The 21447-nt window shown below is 46.3% G+C and overlaps 2 protein-coding genes across 4 annotated transcripts in view; one reads left to right on the forward strand and one right to left on the reverse strand.

The window, feature by feature from the left end:
* Window positions 1–5105, reverse strand: part of SZT2 (SZT2 subunit of KICSTOR complex) — a 51363-nt gene extending 46258 nt beyond the window's left edge. For both annotated transcript variants that reach the window (XM_046662892.1, XM_046662891.1), the window contains exon 1: window positions 4982–5105. In XM_046662892.1, the coding sequence (XP_046518848.1) occupies window positions 4982–5011 (30 nt within the window). In that variant the 5' untranslated portion in view covers window positions 5012–5105. The remainder of the gene's footprint in view (window positions 1–4981) is intronic.
* Window positions 5106–5162: 57 nt separating this feature from the next.
* MED8 (mediator complex subunit 8) lies at window positions 5163–10472 on the forward strand. Of its 2 annotated transcripts, none has more exons than XM_046662896.1 (7): window positions 5163–5204; window positions 6567–6685; window positions 7342–7486; window positions 8019–8159; window positions 8360–8441; window positions 8791–9039; window positions 10127–10472. In XM_046662896.1, exons 1-7 carry the CDS (start codon window positions 5199–5201, stop codon window positions 10189–10191), a joined length of 807 nt encoding a protein of 268 aa, XP_046518852.1. In that variant the 5' UTR covers window positions 5163–5198; the 3' UTR covers window positions 10192–10472. The 2 variants fall into 2 exon arrangements, with proteins under 2 accessions (XP_046518852.1, XP_046518851.1); XM_046662895.1 differs by having other exon boundaries at window positions 5184–5204; window positions 6504–6685.
* Window positions 10473–21447: the final 10975 nt, after the last annotated feature.

The following is a 21447-nucleotide window of genomic DNA, read 5'->3' on the forward strand; positions in this document are numbered from 1 at the left end:
TGAGTCTTTGCTTCTCCATAATAAACATCTCCAGGTTCTTTAAGTGTCTCAAACAGCATGGTTTCAAGTTTCCTTACTATTTTACAGCTTAGATCACGTGCCTTCGAATGAATTCTGGCTGGTCTACTTTTAACCTTAAAATGTGTGGGCCAGAACGGAAGACAACACCCAGGTGAGGTCACAGACTCAAGAGTCTCCTTGGTTCCCTTTACCTTTTTGGAAGCTTTACCATACTGTTGACTCAGGAAACCTCTGTGACTTTCTCATTTGTGCTGCTAAGACACAGCCCCCATTCTGTCCTCATGCAGTTTTTGGACACACAATTATTCAATTAGTCCTATTACATTGGATAAATTCAGTCTATTATTCTGTTGTGAAGCTTAGAGTGCTGTTCTGTCTTCTAGTAAACCTCTTTCCAGCTTAACTTCCCTGCTAATTTGATCAGGATGCCATCAAGTCCTCATTCAAGTCCAAAAAAGACAAAGGCAAGGTGAGTACACATTCATTTATCAGTTAACAGATTCATGGACAGCTTGCTACATGCTAGCATTGGGCTAGGTCCTAAGGATACGACAGAAGGCAAAAACTGGCATTCTCTGCTCTCACAAAATTTACCCTATGGAGAAAAAAACATGAAAGAATCACTCTAATTCTTGTTATTATTACAAACTGAGTAAGTGTGCCATAGACTAACATGGTTCTACGGCAGCATGTAACAGAGGAACTCGACCCAGGCTAGGGTCTTAGAAGAAAGTGACACTGAAGGTTGAGCAGGGTTTTGCTAAGTGGGCAGGGAAAACTTTCTTCAGGTCATTAGCTAGTAGGCCGCTTAACTCTAGTACTGTATAGCTTCCATTTTTCCACCTTGTCTCAAAGCTTATTTCGAACAACGGACTGACTGTCCAAGGCCAAACTCAAGTGTAGTTCATCAATCAGTTCTTAGAGAACCCACTCTCTTGAAACCAGGAGCAGCTGCCTAACTTGAGCTTTCTCACAATATGATCTTTCAAAGTCAACAACTACATTTCCAAAACGTCCTCTTTAAGTTTTCTTTGCATTCAAGATGTAATTTATTAGAACCAGAAGACTTAAGAATTAATTTAAGAAGCTAGAATGGTATTTTTCAAAGTGTGATCCTAGGACCAATCACATTGGAATTACCTAAGGTGCTTATTAAAATGCAGATTCCTGGGCACCAGTGCAGACTAATTAGAGTTGATGGGGCTTAGGAATCTACATTTAACAATCTCCCCAAGTGATTCTTCCACTTTAATGTTTGAGAATTCCTGAACAGGTTGTGTTCCCACAGCATCCACACTCACATGGAATTTCAATTACTCCAGATTGAATCCCACCCCCTCCCCCGAGTCTGAAGCGCACCGTAGCAGTCTGGCAAAGAGAAAGCAGGGTTTTGGAGTCAAAGACTTGGATTCAAATCTGGTTCTACTACTTGCTATCTAGGTGAGCTTGGACAAGTTACTTAACTTTTCCAGGCCTCAGTTTCTTCATTGATAACATGCAGATAAGAATATCTATTTCAGACTCAGTCCCGATGGCCTAGTGATTAAAGATCGGCATGCTCTGCTTCAGCAGCCCAGGTTAGGTTCCCAAGCGTGGAACCACATCACTTGTCATAGCCATGCTGTGATGGTGGCTCACATAGAAGAACCAGAAGAAACTGCAACTATACACAATTACGGACTGGGGCTTTGGTGGTAAAAAAGGAAAAAAAAGGAGGAAGACTGGCAACAGATGTTAGCACAGGGCGAATTCTTCTCTGTAAAAAAAAAAAAAAAGAGTATCTACTTCATAAGGAGGTTGTTGCAATTAAAGAGGAAAGTTAGAACAATGATGAAGGCAGCCTATCATTCTTTGGAACATTTATTGAGGCCTACATACCATTTATAACAAGATGAATAAAACATTATCAGGCACTGTGCTGCATACCACATATATCAAGATGAAGGAAACACTGCCCATCTCATTAACTTGTTTTTTGTACCTGTCCCTTTGTGGTTAAGGTACAAATTACTTTTTGAGCCTTTTCCAACCCTTGTGCTGTCTTGTTAAGAGTCCCATGAAATAATGCAGATTTTTCTTCCCCCTTGAACTGTCTGAACCCTCCTTACCACTGCACTTACGCCAAAGTCCTCAATCTCTAGCACGGTCTTAACTAGAATCTTCTCCAGCCTCATCTCTCACCAACTCCCTGAGTTAGAGCACCTAGGAGCAAATGCTGGTTCTGCTGCTTATGAGTATAAGGCCTTGGTGAAGTTACTTAAACTCTCTGTGCCATAGTTTCCTCATCTGTGAAACAGGGATAAGAACAGTGCCTATTTCATGGGGATTTTACAAGTCTTACATGATACTTAGTAAGCACTCCGTGCTAGCCATTCTCATTGTCACAAGGCGCCCACGCGAACAGCTGCTCCCTCTCGGGTCTCTGAGGGCTCTAAGCTCCTACTCACCTCAGGGTCTTCACTACTCCCTTTGCCTGTAACGCTCTCTGCCTCTTCTCATGGCCAGCTGCTCATTGTTCAGGCTTAAACGTCCTTCCTTTGAGAAGGCCTCCTGATCCCCCTCACCCCACCACTTCTCAACAAAGTAGGTTAAGAACCCCTGTCAAACACTCACTCACTCTGTATTTTTCCTTTGCAGCACTTATCATAATTCAACGTTTGTTTACTCCATTAAAATAGGGAACATGTCTGACCTGCACTGCTCTGTATCCACCCTGATACTTGGCACAATCTGAGTCCGTAGCAGCACTCATAAAATATTTTAAGTATTTGATGAATGAATGATTTTTTAAATCTGATTATGCTCAATCTCTCTCTCGGGATTGTAGCAACCCCTAAAACTCACTTACTCTTCTGCCCAGGGGCAGAACTCTTCACTCTTTACTTTCTGAGAGAAAATTTTCAGAAATGCAAATCAAGAACTTAACAAATGCTTAACTTGTGGCTGAATAAGACTCCCAGGAGTGTGCGTCTTGCCTCCAAGTCACTTCAGATCTGCACTGTTCAATATGGCAGCTGCTACCACATGGGGCTGCTGACCACTTGAAATGTTGCTAGTCCAAATGAGATGTGCTCTAAGTGTAAAATATACACTGGATTTTAAAAACTTGGCACCAAAAAACAATGTGAAATATTTCATAATTTTTTATATGTATTACATGTTGAAATGCTAATATTTTGGAAATAAATACAATATATTAAAATTAATTTCACCTGTTTCTTACCTTTTTTAAACTTGGCTACTAGAAAAGCTACATATATGGCTTGCATTTGGTTTCTGTTAGACAATGCTGTTTTAGGCTATCTACCTAAAAGGTATGTTGTACTTCACCACCACATCCCTCCATTTCCTCTCATTTTAATCCATAATGAAACATAATTCAAATTCTTTCATGGAGTTCTCAATATTGATATTTCTGATGCATGGGCTATTCCACTACCCCTGTGAAAAAGATTGTTTCTTTTAAATATGACGGTTTCCTACAACCATATTCAATCTTGGGTCTCATCACACCAAATTCTAATGAACTGGAGATTTGCCATCCTGTGGCTAGTTTACTATTTATACTACAAACTTTATGGTTAAGAATACAAGATCTGGGGGCCGGCCTGGTGGCGCAGTGGTTAAGTTCGCACGTTCCGCTTCTCAGCGGCCCAGGGTTCGCTGGTTCGGATCCTGGGTGCAAACATGGCACCGCTTGGCACACCATGCTGTGGTAGGTGTTCCACACATAAAGTAGAGGAAGATGGGCACGGATGTTAGCTCAGGGCCAGGCTTCCTCAGCAAAAAGAGGAGGACTGGCAGTACTTAGCTCAGAGTTAATCTTCCTCAAAAAAAAAAAAAAAAAAATACAAGATCTGGAGCAGACCACCTGTTTTGGAGTCCTAGCTCTACTACTTATTAGCTGTGTAACTTTGTTACTCTGAATATCTCTGTGCCTCAGTTTCCTCAACTGAAAAGTAGAGATGATAACAATGTCTACTTCATAGAGTTGAGAGCATTAATTGATACTGGTGCTTAGAATGGTGCCTGGCATGTGATAGCATTCAATAAGTAATGACTATAATTTGTGTCATTATCCATATGCCTCATCCTTCCCATCTACTCAAATATTCTCTTGTAATACTGGGTACCTCTCCTTGTGACATCGTTCTTTCCAAATCTGAGAGATTTTATGCTCAGACCTTCTAACTCCAAAATTCTGCTACTCTTCAGCTGAGCAGCTCTTGGGGAACCTCTCTCACTTTTCAGTTTGATCTGTAAATGAGAGTGGATATTGCCACCTTCCTTAACACAAGTTTGAGTAACACAATGCAGTATATAAAGTTCCCTGCATGGTCCTTAGCGCCTAACGGATACCTCATCAGCATTTTCTGCTTTAATACATGTGATCCTCACAACACACCACAACGTAGGCACTCTATGAAGAAGGAAACAGGATCGAGGAAGTCAAGACTTGCCCTAAGTTGCACAGATAGCTAAACAGCAGCACCAATATTAGACCGAGGTTTCACTCCCAGTTAAATGTTTTTTCACGAAACCAAAGCTGCTTTCCAAAAGCCTGAGCGCTAGAACTAAATTAATTCACGCTATTTATGGCACTGCAATGCTTGAAGAAATGCAGAAACCGACAAAATCAGTCTATTGCCGTATGCAACATATGAAACTGCAACAGAAAGTCAAAACACAGGTTTTGTTAATACCATTATTATGTCAAAGAACCTGAGAGCCCTAAAGTCGGCGACGTGGATGAAATTTCAGTAAACAAAACAAAGCGACGAAGTTTCTCTAGCCCCCGAGGAGACTGCGGACCGCGGGGAGGAGCTTCAGTGGTCGGGCCTTCGGGGCTACGCGGCCCGGCCGCCCCCAGACCCGGAGGAGGCCACGGCCGCGCTGGCCGCCGGGCCCCCCCCCCTCGGATCTCGGGGACGAGCGCTGCGCCCGCCCGCCCGCCCCTCACCTCCGGTTCCGGGCGCTCCGAGGCCATCATACAGCCCTCCAGCGCCGGCCCGGGCCAGAGAAGACGTTCCACTCGTAAACCCTGACCCGGCTACCTCGCTCCCGGCCGGAACCGGAAGTGACTGGGAGGGCCGAGTTCTGAGTTCTCGGATTGGTGGACGAAGCCCTTCCCGAGTGGCTGGCTGACTTGGAAACCGGAAGTGGAAGCCGCCGCCGCAATGCAGGTGAGAAGCTGCTTGGGCCTGTAGACCGCTGTCTGGCTTTGGGTAACGGGACCGAGAGGGGGCTGGCCGAGGAGAGAGTGAGGAGTTGGGGCTAAGAAGAGGGGACAGCGCCTGCGGCTGACTGATGAGGGAACGCAGGATGGGCGCCGAGGCCGACTGGAGAGGGAGTGGCGCGGATGGGAGATGGGGTGGAGCCCGGCCAACAGGAGACAGAGATGCGGCCAGGTCGGGGGCGGGGAGGCAGCACTGACTTGCTGGGGTGTGGGAAAGGATCCGGTTGTAATTTGGGAAGGTCGAGATGCAGTCCAAAACAGACGGCTCACGGAAGTGACGGGCTGGCACAGGCCCCGACCTAGGCTGTTGGATGGACGCTGTTGGATGCATACATAGCAAGGCATCTGTAATTGGAGAGAAGCCAAGGGTGAAGGAATTGTGGGGCCGCATGGCTGAAAGCTAAGGTAATTATAATCTGAGGCCGTGGGTGGAACAAGGATCAAGGTTCCTGTCCTACACGTACGCGAGTTTGCAAGACAGTTTTGCATCATTCTTCTCAGCCTGTGTCTGATAATTGTTAAGGATGAAGAAATGAAGTGAAGGTGGAGACCATAGACAGGAAGGAAATGCTTTGCAGATCCCCAAACTTTTAAAATCGTCTAGTGCTTAGGACCACATGCATTTTTTTGTCTTTCATTTGTCACTTAGTTTTTTGCATCTGGTAGTCAGTAAACGGTTATAGGTTGACAAAGCTTGTGAAAGGGGCACGGGAATATTGGGACAGAGATAAAATGAGTGCAGACTAATTCAGCAGGGAGGAAGTTGAAATATCAAATGCTGAGGGCAAATGAAGAGGGGGAGGCAGTGGTGGTGCAAGGCTGGTATTCAGAGAAACCTTCATGTGTAGGTAGATTTCCCAGAGTGTGTCATTGGCAAGAACAGGCAGGCTCACAAGGCGAGTTCTAGAACAGAGGAAGCTGGAATACCTGTGCTGTGGAGGTACACAAAAGATAATAAATCCCAGGCATTAGTTCTGGTGCAGATTTCTCAATGAGCGAGACTAGAGTGTGCCTAATGAGGGGAAAAGCCAGGCACAGATTAGGATGTGATGAGAGAAAGGAATCAGTTGGTAGGAGGAATTGATGTCAGGTAAATGGATTGACAGGTCTAAGGGTTGATGCTGTCTATAACCCAAATACCAAAGGTAGAAAAAAAAAAAAAAAAAAAACCTGGTTCTTCTAGGCCAGTGAGAATCCTGAGTTACTTGACTGGTAACAGTTACACACTGTTATTCTGGCATTTCAGCCTTCCTCTGTATGTGTCATACTCATTGTCATCTGGGTAACCAACCTATTCCTGTTGGTGCAGAGGGAGGAGAAGCAGCTTGAAGCATCATTAGATGCACTGCTGAGTCAAGTGGCTGATCTGAAGAACTCACTGGGAAGTTTCATTTACAAGTTGGAGAATGAGTATGACCGGCTGACCTGGTAAGGGTTGCCAGAGCAAGCTGGGGAGGGCTTCATGAGTGGGGAGCCAGTCCTCTTGGTGGATAGGACATCTCCAGTGATGTAACCATTTATCAGTTTGCAAACTTTTTTGTATTTGGAAGGAGCTGGGTTTCCCAACATTGGAGTTTGGCTTTAGGGCCTCCATGGCAAGGAAGTAGAGAAGTGCCCAGTTTGCCAACCTAGGTTCTTTCTAGCTTTTGATTCTCACTCCTTGACTTTTCTGGGAGGAGAAAAGTGCATCCTCCCCCTATAGTAGAAACACAGTATTCATACTGGATTTCTTGGCATGGATGGTGCTGAGTCTTTTAGGTCCAACCCACTCTGGAAGTATGGATCCTATTTCCAGGCTGGAAAGGAGGCTTTTATTCAGTTTCTGAATTTTTAGTGATAACAGTGTAGTCATGGTTCCTATTTTGCCAGTGTTCCTCACCCCATTCAAATAATGAACTGCCTTTTTTCTCCTTCTATGTGAGAAACTTCCTAACCACGTAATCCCTGTGAGCCAGTCTGGTTCCCACCCAGCCCAGCCATAGGGTTATGAGTCTTTTGAGGGTGAGTCTGGGTATTCTTAGTCTGAAGGACTCCTTTGAGGCTACTTTACTGGGAACATTCTGACACCTTCTTACCACCACCAGGCCCTCTGTCCTGGATAGCTTTGCATTGCTCTCTGGACAGTTGAACACTCTGAACAAGGTCTTGAAGCATGAAAAGACGCCACTGTTCCGTAACCAGGTCATCATCCCTCTGGTCTTGTCCCCAGACCGAGATGAAGATCTCATGGTAAGAGGAGGAGAAGGGTACAACTTGGGAAATGAAGTTCTTAGATGGGGATGTAGAGCACAGTTGTTGGTTGGTTATTCTAGAAGTTCTGAATGTGGAGTAGTATGTGGCAGTAAGAAGCAAGGGCTGCATTTTGGGGGCCTTGCTTTTTGTCCTTCTGGAGTTGGGGGAGCCACTCCCAAATAGTGCTGAATTAATCCGAGGCCTGTGTCACCAAGGCAAAGACCCTTCTCCTCCAACACCTATCTTGAGCGAAAAGTATGTTCTTTTGTGACTTTTGTCTATTTCAGTCTTAGATTCAAATGTGCTAGAGCGAGGTTTTCCTCTAGGTCTAGTAGAGATAGGGGTGTGAGGAGACAGAAATAAAGGATGTTACGTAAGGGGAATAGTGTCCTAGGAAGCCAGATATTATAAGTCTCAGGTTGTGTTTTCCCTGAAAATGCACTGATTGCCTGTGGTAGGAACTATATATCAGACCAGACTGAATCTTCTTGGAGTGCATGGTAGGATCAATAAAATCTTTGTATTACAGCGGCAGACTGAAGGACGAGTACCTGTGTTCAGCCATGAGGTGGTCCCTGACCATCTGAGAACTAAACCTGACCCTGAGGTCGAAGAGCAGGAGAAGCAGCTGACAACAGATGCTGCCCGCATTGGTGCTGATGCAGCTCAGGTTGGACTGAGTCATTGCCCTGTGGCTCCCCACCCCTGAGTCCCATCATGAGAAGCTAGGCATTACTGTTCCTGTCTGGTAGGAGTGCACCTACCAGACGAGTTGTATCTAAGTTGCCCCTGAAAGAGCACAAGGAAGAAACTTCCACGTGATCGTTTCTTGCTTGCCCTAATCTCTGCACAAATTTATGTGTGTTACAGAAGCAGATCCAGAGCTTGAATAAAATGTGCTCAAACCTTCTGGAGAAAATCAGCAAAGAGGAACGAGAGTCAGAGAGTGGAGGTATGGAGGGATTGGTAGCGAAATGGAGAAGGAAAAGGGATAAGCTCCCTGGAACAGGAGTCGTGGTTTTGGTAGTAGTGAAGTGAGGACATAAGCGTATGCCTCCATTCTGTTAGCCTTTTGTGTTTAAGGCCGGCCCTGGAGCAAGTGGAGGAAATGGGCAAAATGAGAAGGGAGGATTCTAAGATAGATGTAGGAGTCCTCTGGTTCTTCCTCTGGGCTGCCAGAGGGTCTACATGCTGCTGAAATCAGAGCTCCAAGCCCTGGTATGCATTCTGGTCTTCCTGCTGCTAGGTTCAGTCCAGGGCCAGAGGCGTACCTCAGGGTCCTCACTTACCTTTTTCTTCAGGTCTCCGGCCGAACAAGCAGACGTTTAACCCTGCAGACACCAATGCCTTGGTGGCAGCTGTTGCTTTTGGGAAGGGTCTGTCTAATTGGAGACCTTCAGGCAGCAGTGGTCCTGGCCAGCCAGGTCAGCCAGGAGCTGGGACAATCCTTGCAGGAGCCTCAGGATTACAGCAGGTGCAGATGGCAGGAGCTCCAAGCCAGCAGCAGCCAATGCTCAGTGGGGTGCAAATGGCCCAAGCAGGTCAACCAGGTAAGGTGGCAGGATTGACATGGTGGCACACCTTGAGCAGGGGGAATAAACTGGATTATTGGGGCCCCCAATATCCCTAAAGCTGGAGATTTTCTCCCTTTCTCCTTTGGACTGTGACCCAGAAAACAATTTTTAGGAGTAAAAATCTCATTTGAGACTCTGTGACAGGTACCAGAGAATGAAGAAGAACTTTGAATAGCAGAAACTACTCTCTCTTTTCACCCCCATCCCAGACCTTTGTCTCAAGTACCCTTCTGTTCCATTTACTCTGGATATTAGGTGTGTTGTAAATGTCTTTTCTTAGAGAAACCAATGGTTAGACCTTAATTAAGACCATTTGGTAGGTGCATTGGGAATTGACAAGCAGGCAGGTTTCCCAGTGCTACATGTATTCTTTTCTCTGATCCTATCTCTCCTGCTCAGTTTTAGTAATAACGAGAACAGTTTGGAGGAGTTCAGATGCAAGCATCTAGAAGAGGTATTTTCTTCCAAGCTGTCTAGGTAAAAGGACAATTAAAATAAGAGAGAACAGGGGGCTGGTCCCGTGGCCAAGTGGTTAAGTTCGCGCGCTCTGCCGTGGCGGCCCAGGGCTTCGCTGGTTTGGATCCTGGGCACAGACATGGTGCTGCTCATCAGGCCACGCCAAGGCAGCGTCCCACATAGCACAACTAGAAAGACCCACAACTAAAAAATATACAACTATGTACCAGGGGGCTTTGGGGAGAAAAAGGAAAAATAAAATCTTAAAAAAAAAATTAAAAAAATAAGAGAGAACATAGTACCTGTGACATTACATGGAGGTCACACAGGTTTAGCTATGTTTTCCAGGGGTAGATAAGCAGGAGACGGCTGGGGTGTGTTCTGACCCCTTCCACGATTCTCCCTGACCACCCCTTTCCTCCTAGACACCTTCAGGGAGAGAGCGGGGTGAGAAACCACACCTCTGATCCTTGCCACCCAAGGTCACATTCCACAGAGGTTCTGAAATGACAGAGGAGGTGGCAGAAGGGAACCTGAGAGACCACATTTCTGCTTTATCATGAAAGTCTTAGCATGCTTCAGGTATCCTTCTTCGTGTTCCTTTTAGGGAAAATGCCGAGTGGAATAAAAACCAACATCAAGTCGGCTTCAATGCATCCCTACCAGCGGTGAGTGTGGACGGCAACCTCCACTCCCAGATGCACTTTGCACAGTTGGGCAGTGAAATTGCCTTTTGCCCAAAGCTGACCTAAATGGGTACAATAAAAAGAACATGGGCTTTCAGCAACAGATGTATTGCAGCTCCACCGCTGACTGGCTGTGTGACCTTGGGCAAGTGACCTAATTTTTCTGAGCCTGTTTTTGTGTTTATAAATGGTGATAATACCTACCTCATAGGGTTGTTGTGAGGATTAAAATGAGCAAATGAATGTAAAACACTTAGCACAGTATATGAAATAATGGGTATTCAATAAATGATAGTTTCTACAGCCAGTTCTCCCTACTGCCCTCTTCAATCCTCTATCCAGAACTTACCCTGATCTGATACTGCTTCATGTCAGTGGTGAGTTGATGGACACAAGATCATGGACTGCTCCGCTCTGTTTGAAAGCCTGTGCTTATTTTGTCCTGCCGGAAATGGTGGCAGCCTCTCTGTCGTTAGGGCACACTGTCTCTGCATACCCTCCTGCCCAGGTTCCATTGTGGCTGTCTCTCCAAGCTGCAGGTGACAAGGCTTCTGGGCTGGGACAAACTGTCCACCTGCAGCTCAGGTGAAGCTGGGGCCTGCTGTACTCTCCATTTTCTGAGAAGCCAATTTAGTTCTTACCTGGAAAATAGTCACAAAGTCCCTTATCCTTTACTCCACGCTGTACACATGAAGGAAGATGTCAAAGGCCCAGTAGGTGGTGGCTTCGTCAGGAAGTAGCTCTGCCAGACAGGACTGTGTGAGAAAAGGTTCTTAGACATGAAAAAGCCCCTTCTTCCCTGGACTCATTTTTCTTATTTTGGAGGGAGGGAGGAATTGCACTTCACACTGTCTTTCATCAGGGTTTGGTTGTCCTCATAATAGTGCCTATGTCCTGGACTCCAGACAGGATGGCTTTCCTCTAGTCCACTGAGCCTGTGGCTCAAATAAGAGCCAGATCGATGATGGGAGGGGGCAGTCCCCAGTAACTGCCTGCTTTTTATAAAGCTGAGGAGCAGAGCGAGTTTGAGTCTCCAGCCTAAGCTGCCTTTCTTAGTGCTCTTTTGCAGGCAAGAGCAGAGGATGAGTCAGCAGAAGTGGGTCAAAGAGTTTCTCTGAATAAAGTTATTTGAATTGATGGCCACTGTGTCAGAGTTGTCTGGCAGCAGTTTATGAGAGAGCTGTATAGGGATCAGAGACATTCAAGGGTGCTGCAAGGCAGTTGTAATTTGTTTTCCATAACAAGTTTTCTTATCTTTGATTATCTTTGATCTAAAAGTCCTGAGGGGTATGAGAAAGGTCTGCTCATCCCTTCCAGCTGTTTTTTTCCTGTTCTCTTCTGTCACATACTAGTACTTTAGCATTTGTTTGGTGCCAGGCAGAATTCTGCCAGGCTGTGGCAGCAAAGGACTGGAAAAGTGGTCCCAGATGTCGTATCCATTCCTGTTCTGTCAAGACAAATGGTATCCACAAAGCTCACTGACCATAGCACACAACAGCATGGGGAGTCCTGTCGTCAGCTCAGACGCAATGCCAGACCTTTCCCTCACTTCAGCAGTCCTGCCCTCTGCTCTCAGCCCACTCAACTGTTCCTTCTTATCTCTTCCCTTCCCACTGGAAATGTCAAAGCTAACTTTCGTATTGGATAGAGTTCAAACTATGCTTCTCTAAAACCCCTGGAGCATCTTTTCGTGGCTGCTGTCCTTTCTTTCCCCAGAACATTCGCTGCTATTGAAAGGCACTAACCTCAAGTTGTCCCAGGCTAATACTGACTTCATTCCCACCATGCTGTATGAAATGGATTCCTTGTCCTCCTAGAGTGGAAATGCTCTCCTGCCCCAAGAGAAACATGTACAGGACCTCACCTACATCTTGAGGCCTTAGGCAAATACTCTTTATTCTGGAGGCACTCACTTTTCTATATTCTTCACTCTGGAAGCACATGCTCTCATCCACCACCCCCCCACCCAGCCATATCCTTGGGAATACACAAACCTATGTAGCATTGCCACCTTTGGGCCCATACAACCCAGTAAATGCCTCAGTGGAGAGTATCTTCCACCCCTAACGCCCTCATCGCCTCAGGAGGGAGTATGTGCGGAGTTTCCTTTGAAGAGGACAGGACCTGCTCACTTGTGCAGGTTTAGGATTTGTGGAAGATTGCTTTCTTGCTCCACTCTGGTAATATTTCTCAGTTTCTGATTGCTCTATTTTGCCTGGGAACTGTGCTTTCTTCTACTCTTGGGACCCCTGGAGAATGAGATTAGGCCACTGTCTCCCAGGTTTATGTCTCGGATGGAGAAAGAAGCGGCAGCTGTGACACCTCGAGATCTTACTGCAGCACAGAGTTCATCCTGCTGAAGGCGGAAGCTTACTGAATCAATGTCAGCATGATGCCCATCGCCTAGGACCTCTCCCTCTCCAGCTCTGCCCTGAGGCTGGGATTCCATCTTTTTGAACTTCCCTTTTGCTCATTGCCCCAATCACCCTATTCTCCTATTCTGGTGTCTATTGCTGCCCTACCTAGCTAGCTCACCTCACTTAACCTTGTATGTGGGAAATAGCCAAGGTAGATAGGTTATAGCTAAGTGCTCCTTCCACCTCCATAATGGGTCCTGGCATTAGGACTGAGCTGGAGGGGGTGTATTGCCCATCTTTTGTCCTCCTGTCGAAGAGAAGAAGCTGAACTCTGCAGGAATGCCCTAGTGCAAGGCTGGTCCCTTTTTCCACCCCCTTCTAACCTCCCCCAGGCAGCTGGGAACAACCTCTCCCTTTGTCTGAGCTTCTTGTGGAGAATAATCCTCCTTATGGACAATGTATTCTCTGTGCTCTGTGGACACAGGAGCCGTGTGAGCTGATCCCAGCACCAGGCAGGACGGAGGCTGAATCTTTCCAAACGCCCACCCTGGGTCAACTCCTGATCACTGTCCAGAGAAACTACTAAGGGATGTACATTTTCTTCCATCAGTTCCAGATTTGGGGGGATAGTATATTGAAGTTTAGTAGTGAGCCAGGAGTAGGGCCAGAGGCTGTGGTCCCTTTTTGGTTCAGTCCTGAGGGTTCACTGTGCCAACCTACAGAGGCTTGATGTGGCTCAGGCCTGACAGCCTCGAACACACCGGGGCTGACACTTGGGAAGGAATTGCAGCCCTGCAGACGGGGCTCTCTAATTGGGAGAGAATGCAAACTCTCCAACCTGTCTGACAGGGCTGTCATAGCACCCCTTCTCTTCAACGTGTGTTTTGTCCCACTGGACAAACTTCCTCTCTTCCGTTTAATTTCTCTCTTTCTTTGTTCTTGAGCTCCTGTGTGTCACTGAGGCAGATCTGGGATCTCTAATGTGGTCTCTTGCTGAGTTCACATGCTCTCAAGATGTCACCTACCATTTGGACATGGCAGCTTTCTCAAGTGCATTATGGACAAGGCACCTGACTTCCCTGGGCCTCAGTTGTCTCACCTGGGTGATCCAGTGATCCTTCTCAGCTTTAAAGTCTCCAGCAATGATTCTCAAGCCTATTTGTCCCCAGGCATTTTTTCATTTTCCTCATTGCATGACTGTGTTATCTAAAAGAGGCCAAATTTTTCCTAGATCATTCCCAAAACCCCTCAAAACCCTACAGACTGTTCCTATAGTGCCCTGTCTTGTCACCTGCAATATAACATACCAACATCCCTTAGACCACTTCCCTGAAATTGTTTTCCAGCTTTCACTAGTTCTCTTGTGAAAACTCATCAAAGAGGTGGTAAGTTACCAGAGAGATCCGTGTTTTGTATGTCAGAAGACTCCTTCCCACTCTCAGGCATCCGTGTCCTCCCCTGGGCAAGACGCTTGTACCAGAGAGGCTCCTCCAGCAAGAGCAGTAAATTGTACTTTCTCCACGTGATGATAACCCTCCCTTCTGAATCAAATCCAAGAGCCCTGGGCTGTCCCCTTCCTACTTTCCCTCTGCCATTCCCCTGCTTTCCCTTGGTCTCACCCAAATTTCTCTAGTTTGTGGTCATTTTGATTTTTCATCTCGTCTGCATCCCCACATGTAGACCATCCTTGTTTTTTTACTGATTTCTCTGGGCTGCACCCATTTTCATGGCCCTGGGTAGTGTCCTTTCAGTGTCTCTTCCATGTTAATCTTTCTTGACCCTAAATCCCCACTCACTGACTCACAGCCACGCTCTTTAAATAAAGAGCCTACAATCACCTCCCTTTTTCCACACTTCCCATTCATTCTTCAGCTCCACAGTTGGGCTTCACTTCCACCATTTCTCTGGAACTACTCTATCAAAGATCACTGTTGACCTAATGAGTAAATCCAGAGTTTTTGCAATCTTCATCTTCCTTGATCTCCATAGTTTAATGATGCTGACAAATTTTCTTTTCTCCCCCTTGGCTCCTACCTCTCTGACCATTCCCTCTCTGCAGCTGTTGGCCTTCTATCCCTCCACCTGCTTCTTGAATGTTGTTATTCTGCAGGACTCTGTCCTTAACCATCTTGTCTTCTTGCCGTCTCTGTGACCACAACTTATGGGTACATAAGTCAAACAAGTTTTGTTTTCAGCCCAGACCTCTTTGCCGAGCTGCAGATGCCTATGGGGCACCTCTGCCCATATGGTCCACAGGTACCTCAGGTTCTGAACGTCCATATCCAATCATCCTTCCCTCCAAACCTGTTTCTGTTTGAGTTTCCTGAGCGTGATCTAAGCCGGGTCTATGGAAGCCGTTCTGAACGCTTCTGCCTCCATGTCCCAGCCTCCCGTACCCAATCAGAAACCCAATCCTGTCACTTCTGTCTCCCCAGTATCCGTCTATCCTGCCCTGCAGTTGAGGCCCTGGGCTTCTCATCCTAAAAGTATTGTTCAGACTCCAGTCTCCAGTCTTTCCCCCTTCTGACTGGTCTTCCCTATGGCTGCCAGATAGATCTTCCTAAGCTGCAGGTGTAAAAATCCTTTTGATAGTTTCCTCCCCATGTTTCTAAAACTGGGGTCCACAGACCTGCCAGGTTGATAGGGGCAGCTCCAGGCATACTGAAAGTCATGGGATAAAATCATCCTGGAATGCCCCTTTTACTTGTGTGTAAATTTAATGTAAAGGGGGAATTCAAAATTATCATGCATGCATTATTAAGAGAAAATAGACCTCAAAGAATTCCTACTAGTCTGAAGGGCTTCAGACTAAGCCACCAGATTCCCTGGGGATAATTATGTCTGTCTTTTTTTTTTTTTTTGCCATTATTTACTTCATTGGAAAAGTTTGAAAAACAGCTCAAATTTCCTGAAAAGGCAAATAAGGTTCTGTGTGATCTAGTCTCTGACTTCTCCTGACTTATTTTCTGTATTGTCCTGCCACCTGTCTCTTCCCAAGCAGTACAAACTGCTTGAAGTTTCCTGAATGTGACAGACTCTGGCCTCCATTCCTTTACTCCTCCTCTGCGTGGAACACTTTGCCCCGTCATTCTGTCAGATGAATCATCAAATCATCTGTCAAAACTCTGCTCAGTAGTCACTCCACTGTGAAGCTTTCTGAAACCCCAGTCTGTCCACAACTCAGTGCCACTCCCACCAGGTCAGGTCACTTACCTCCTCTTCATGCTCCGCATTTGTACCTTGTACGAACTTACTCTAGCTCCTTCTGCCCTTTATTGTCAGTCAAGTTCAAGCACCCTGAACTGTCAGGGTTTGAATCCCAGTCCTTCCGCCTCAGAGCCGTGTGATCTTTGGAAGAAAGATGTGTGTCTGGCATACTATAGCATCTGGCCCATCACAAATAATTACTATTATTATTACTGTTATGATTTAACTGACTTTAGAGAGATAGTATAATGTAGCATTTTGGTTAAAAGAGCAGGTTCTGGTGCCAGACTGCCTGGGTCCAAATCCTAGCCATGCCACTTACTAGTTGTGTGGCCTTGGGCAAGTTAATTTGCCTCTCTGTGCATCAGTTTCCTTAATCATGGATATGAGAAAGTAATCGTGGCTACTTCATAGGGTTGCTGCCAAATTTACATAGATTACTACATACAACAGGCTTAAAGTAGTGCTTCACAATAGAAGCAGCTCACTAAAGATTAGCTATCCTTAGGGCAGTGTCAAGAACTCTGCCGTCAGTAATTGTTGCTTAAATCAATGATTGACCAACCTCTGTGAGGACTTAACCTCTTCCTTCCTCTGCAGCTTGTCTCTGCTTGTGTCTGTGCTCGTCTCTTGGGAGCTCGGCCTCAGGAGGGACCCTGCATGCACATTTCATCCCCCCTGGTGTCTCCTTAGCACCTTGTGCAGAGCGGGCACTGGAACATTTTTACATTGGCTTGCCTGATGTGATAAGTCATTTTTTAATCTACTTTTGTGAATTTTCTTTCTTCCACTTAGCTGTCACCTATACTCTTCCATTAAAGCCCAGTTTGGTCTCTTAAATTGTGTTATTTGGTTTTGAGACCAAATGACAAGCTCCCTCACCTGAAATGTTCTTTTCGTCTGTTCTAAACTGTACCTCTTCCATGTCCAAACTAGCTAAAGACTCATTTCTACAGGCTACCTCCATTCTGTCCCTACAGGGGGCCTTCACCACTCATAGATCTCTCTGTGCAGCTGTGCTGCATTCTCTCCTCCTTTGTCTGTGCTTAGTAGGTCTGGGCTCAGGTCTTCATGGGGGCTGTGTGTGCTTCACTGGGTGTCACAAACCAGAGCTCCATGCTTGCCTCTCTTCCCTTCACACTCACCCCCAGTCCTTGGGCCTTGTCTTGTCATGGCAACTCCAGCGTTCTTGCCACTAACATCAGGACTCTCAGCTGTAGCCAGTACCTGGGGTCAGGCACTGTCTCACACCTCCATGGCTTACACGTACTCTGCCCTCTCTTTTTCCTGCTCCAACCCCCTTGTTCACCTAGTGAACAAATCGTCCTTCCGGTGTCACCCAGTCCTCTAAAGTGTTTACCACCTCCTCTCCTGTATACTTGTGCATTCTTACATTGTACCTGACCTGGACACTTAGCCATTGTGTGATCTTAGGCAAGTTACTTCACTTCCAAGAACCTCAGTTTCCACCTCTGTAAAATGAGATTATAGCACCAACTTCAAAAGGGGGTCTTCAACTGAGCATATTTAAAATTAAACTTAACCTTTAAGTAGCTCTTAATATTCTACAGGATAAAGTCCAAGTTTCTTAGACGGGCATATGAGGCCCTTCAGCCGTATAGTTGGCGCTCAAATGCTAACTACATTCTCCTTCCTCTTCTCTCTCCTGAGCAATCTCATTTATATCACATGGTATATTAGACTGTTTTGATTGGAACACATTACAATTAAACTAGCTTAACCAATAAGTTTCATGCTCCGCTTCAGCTGCCTGGGGTTTGCTGGTTTGGATTCCAGGTGAGGACCTACACACTGCTCATCAAGCCATGCTGTGGCAGTGACCCACATACAAAATAGAGGAAGACTGGCACAGATGTTAGCTCAGCAACAATCTTCCTCAAGCAAAAAGAGGAAGATTAGTAACAGATGTTAGCTCAGGGCCAATCTTCCTCACCAAAAAACGACGACGACACAACTAGCTTAACCAAAATCAAAAAGGGGGACCCAAATGCGGATGGGGCTTGAAGGGTGACTGGCTCTAGGTGGGCTTAGGGGTTCCAGTGTTGTCTAGGCTCTCTGTCTCTGCATTTCTCTACAGCAGTATAACTCGTCTTGTGGAAGAACTCTGTTCTTGCTTGGATTCTGTGCCGTTAGGAGCTTGGATTGGGAGAAGTCGGGAGAACACCCATGATTAACCGGCCAATGGAGTGGGGCAGGAATTCCTTAAAGGAAATGAAAGCGGGGGGATGGGAAAGTGTCTGACTACATTAAAACTAGAGCTACCACAGTCCACTTTGCGTGGTGTCATCTCTCTGCAGAGGATCCTCCGATTTTTTTTCTCGAGCCCTGTCCTTTCTCCTAAACTTACAGTACTGTGTTCCAGATTGCCTGTGGAATGTGCCATCTTACCTCAAACTCAGGATGTCTCAGACTGCTTTCATTTCCTCCATCCTGCTTCACCTGAGTTACCCAGCTTGACAACCTTGCTGTCGATTCTGGATCTTCTATACTGGCTCTCCTCTTCTTCCTTCTCTCTCCCATTGCTCTAGGTCAGGCCTTCACTGTGTCACACCTGTGCCTCTGAGCTCGCCTCCCTTCCTCTGCTTTCCTCTTAATAATATGCCTTACTGTCACGAGGTTTTTCTTTGTAAAGGACAATGGTGATCATACCAACCCCTTTCTTAAAAATCTTCAGGGACACTTCAATACAAGCAAAACTCCTCATTCTTTCATTCAAAACACTTTATGACTTGGGGCCAACCTACTCTTTAACCTTCTGGCATGCAAAGGCCTTTCATTCACCGTATCCTTTCATCAAACAGAATCACTTGCAATTCCCTACACCTGTCCTCTGCTTTCCTACGTCCATCCCTTTGTCCACACTTTTTCCTCAGCCTGGAACACCTAGGTTGCTTCCACCTTACTTGCTCTGTGACTTTGAGAAAATCATTCACCCTTTCTGATTTCGTTCTTTTCCTCTGTTAAGTGGTGATCATAGTGCTTACCTTACAGGACTGAACCATAACAGCGATGGAAAGCAGCTGGTCCCAGGCTTGCCACAGGGAGTATTGAAGAGTAAGCTACGTTTCCTCTTTTCCCCTTTTGGCCCTTCTCACGCGTCTTCCAGATCTTGCTAAGAACTCTCTTTCCTCTATCTTGACAACCTCCCCTGGTTTGTCCCCTACCAAAAGCCTCCGTTTTCTCTCTCCAGAGCTCTCCCTGCAGGTTCTCTCACTCCCTCTCTCCCCCTGCCTGAGTTTCTTTAGTTCAGTTCAGCAAACACTAAATGATATCCTTAGTGTTGGCATTGGCTACCCACTGCCAGATCAGACTTTGTCCCTGACGTCTCAGGGGTCCAGGCAAACCCCCCAGTTCCGGGTGATATGGTATGTGTTTGCATGCAGTCTTTCCCTTCTGCCAGCTGGACATCTTTGCTGCCCAAGTTTCTTCATCCAAGGTCTCAGCCTTAGGCAGAGGACACTAGACACCTGGCTAAGGCCGAGGGACATGCCAAATAATTAACTGACAAACCCTTCACCCTCATCTTTGCTCCCCTTTCCTGACAGACTCAGCCCTCCCCTCAACTCTTCTGTGTGAGTGCTGTGTAGAAAGTGCCCTTTATCCTTTTTGGGATGGGGAAGAGAGAAGCTTGACACAGCCCCCAGGAGGTTGCTTCCATCCCTGCCTGCCACTCTGTCGTTCCTCAGCCTAGACCGTCACTTCTATCATCCTTAGCCCATTCCCCCATGTCTCCCGTACTCTGTTCCCTCCTCTGCTCTGCCTGCTTGCTCACTCACCCACTCACACACATACAGGCAGGCATACCTTTTCCCATTTTTCCCTCATTGCCATTCCTGCTTTGATCCCATTTCCCATTGATTTTTGTGCTGAAACTTAAAAGCCTCAAATAATCATGGCAATAGAGTTGCTGGAGTTTCTACGAATGGTGGTTTTCAGACTAAACCCTTGGAGAAAGTAAATCAGTGGTTTATCTTCTGGGGAAAGAGGATGGAGAAGGGCCCCTTAGCACTGAGTGAGGAGTGAGTCAGGCAGGGTGGGACTCGGGAAGTTGTCACCTCACTTCCCATTTGTCAGGAAGGCTCCAAGAAGGAGGGGGAATTTTAACTGTTGGACTGGGTAGTCTTCCCCCTTCACATCTGGCCTTCATCCTTATCAAGACTGTGAGTTCCTGCACCCCTTCAGTGTCTCCACTTTATCAGCCTGCCCCAGGGGTAGGTACGCTTAACCAAACCCTCTTCCCTCCAAGACCTAGCTTCCCTGCAGGTCCCAAAGTCCCATTTCTTCCCAGTCCACTGACACATTTACCCTTATTTTCTGTACATTTCAGTCTGTGAGGTGTCCTCCTTAGCCAAAAGCTGATCCCTCCATATGTATGCTGGATCCCGTTGTCTCCTTCCACACAGCACGTAAACATGCTCAGGCCTCTTCCCATTAAAAACAACCATTAGAATCAATGTGGAGGTGAGAGCCAGGCACTGATAGTTTAAAAGCTCCACAGGTGATTCCAGTGTGCGGCCAGGGCTGAAATGATAAAGGGAATAAAATCCTAGCTTCTTACTGTGGCAGAGAGGGCTCTTTGTAAACTGACTCCCACCTACATTTCTCCCTTACCCATATGCTCTCTGAGCTGGAGCCACACCAAACTACGTAGAGCTCCCACATTTCTTGCTTGTATGCCTTCACACACATGCTTCCTTCTGCCTAGAATGCATTTCCCTGCCTTCTGGAAAGTGTCCTTTAAGGCTCAGCTTGGGTGTTTTTTCTGTGAAGGCTTCAAGAACTAACCCCCATCCTGAGGAAAGTGACCCCCATCAGTGCTTTCCTAATCCTCTGAGTCTGTCTCTACGGTAATACTCACCACGTGCTACTACAATTGTTAATTTATGTGTCTGTCTTCTCCTCTAGACTGTGAGTATTTTTCAGGAACCCAAGGACCATGGAGATGCCACTTGGTAGGACTGGGGGCTAGGTGGTCTATATCAGACATTTGAAGACGCTTTCTCCCAGGATTAGGACAAGAACGGAACAAAGTGAGTCTTTGGGCGTGTTCATTCCTGTAGTCAGTCAACATTTATTGAGGACTTGCTGTGGTCATCTGCCAATGTGGTCCAGGTGAATAAATAGGTAGTTGAAGTTTGTTCTCTCTACGGTGTTTGACCTCGGGGACTGTTTGATCATCTATAATAGTCTGCTGTTCAGCTCTAGTTCATCTCTGGATGGACACTTAATCCAAAACCTCTCGCGAGTGCTCTCAGAACAGTGCTTTGTGCACAGTAGGCATTTAGGAAATATTTGTTAAATGAATGCTCATGAATCTACTTACAAGGATACACCTTCTTGATGTGTGGATTGCTTCCCACCTGCTCTAGGAAATGTTGAGATAGGAACAGTGCTGTGCACCTCATGTGGGTTATCTCCTTTAGTCTTCACAGCAAGTCAGGAGATAGGGACTGTTGTTGTTCCTGTTTTGTAGAGGTTACATAAGGTCACACAGGTACTAACTGGAAGATTTAAACTCAGGCCTTTGGAGTCAGGTGTGACCCAAAGTCACTAAGGCATACCTAGAACACATTAGGCTTCCAATAAATGTTTACTGCCTCATTGGATACTGCCACCTCAAAGGAAGCAGAAAGGCTTTTGAATAATTACTTTCCTCC

This window comes from Equus quagga, chromosome 5 (assembly GCF_021613505.1).
Source record: "Equus quagga isolate Etosha38 chromosome 5, UCLA_HA_Equagga_1.0, whole genome shotgun sequence".
In the NCBI taxonomy this organism is placed as follows: domain Eukaryota; kingdom Metazoa; phylum Chordata; class Mammalia; order Perissodactyla; family Equidae; genus Equus; species Equus quagga.

Excerpts from the sequence above, each read along its gene's own strand:
- MED8 (XM_046662895.1), top strand. Across the intron at positions 8,160-8,359 it reads TTGGTGCTGATGCAGCTCAG|AAGCAGATCCAGAGCTTGAA; the intron begins GTTGGACTGAGT and ends TGTGTGTTACAG. Across the intron at positions 9,040-10,126 it reads GGCCCAAGCAGGTCAACCAG|GGAAAATGCCGAGTGGAATA; the intron begins GTAAGGTGGCAG and ends TGTTCCTTTTAG.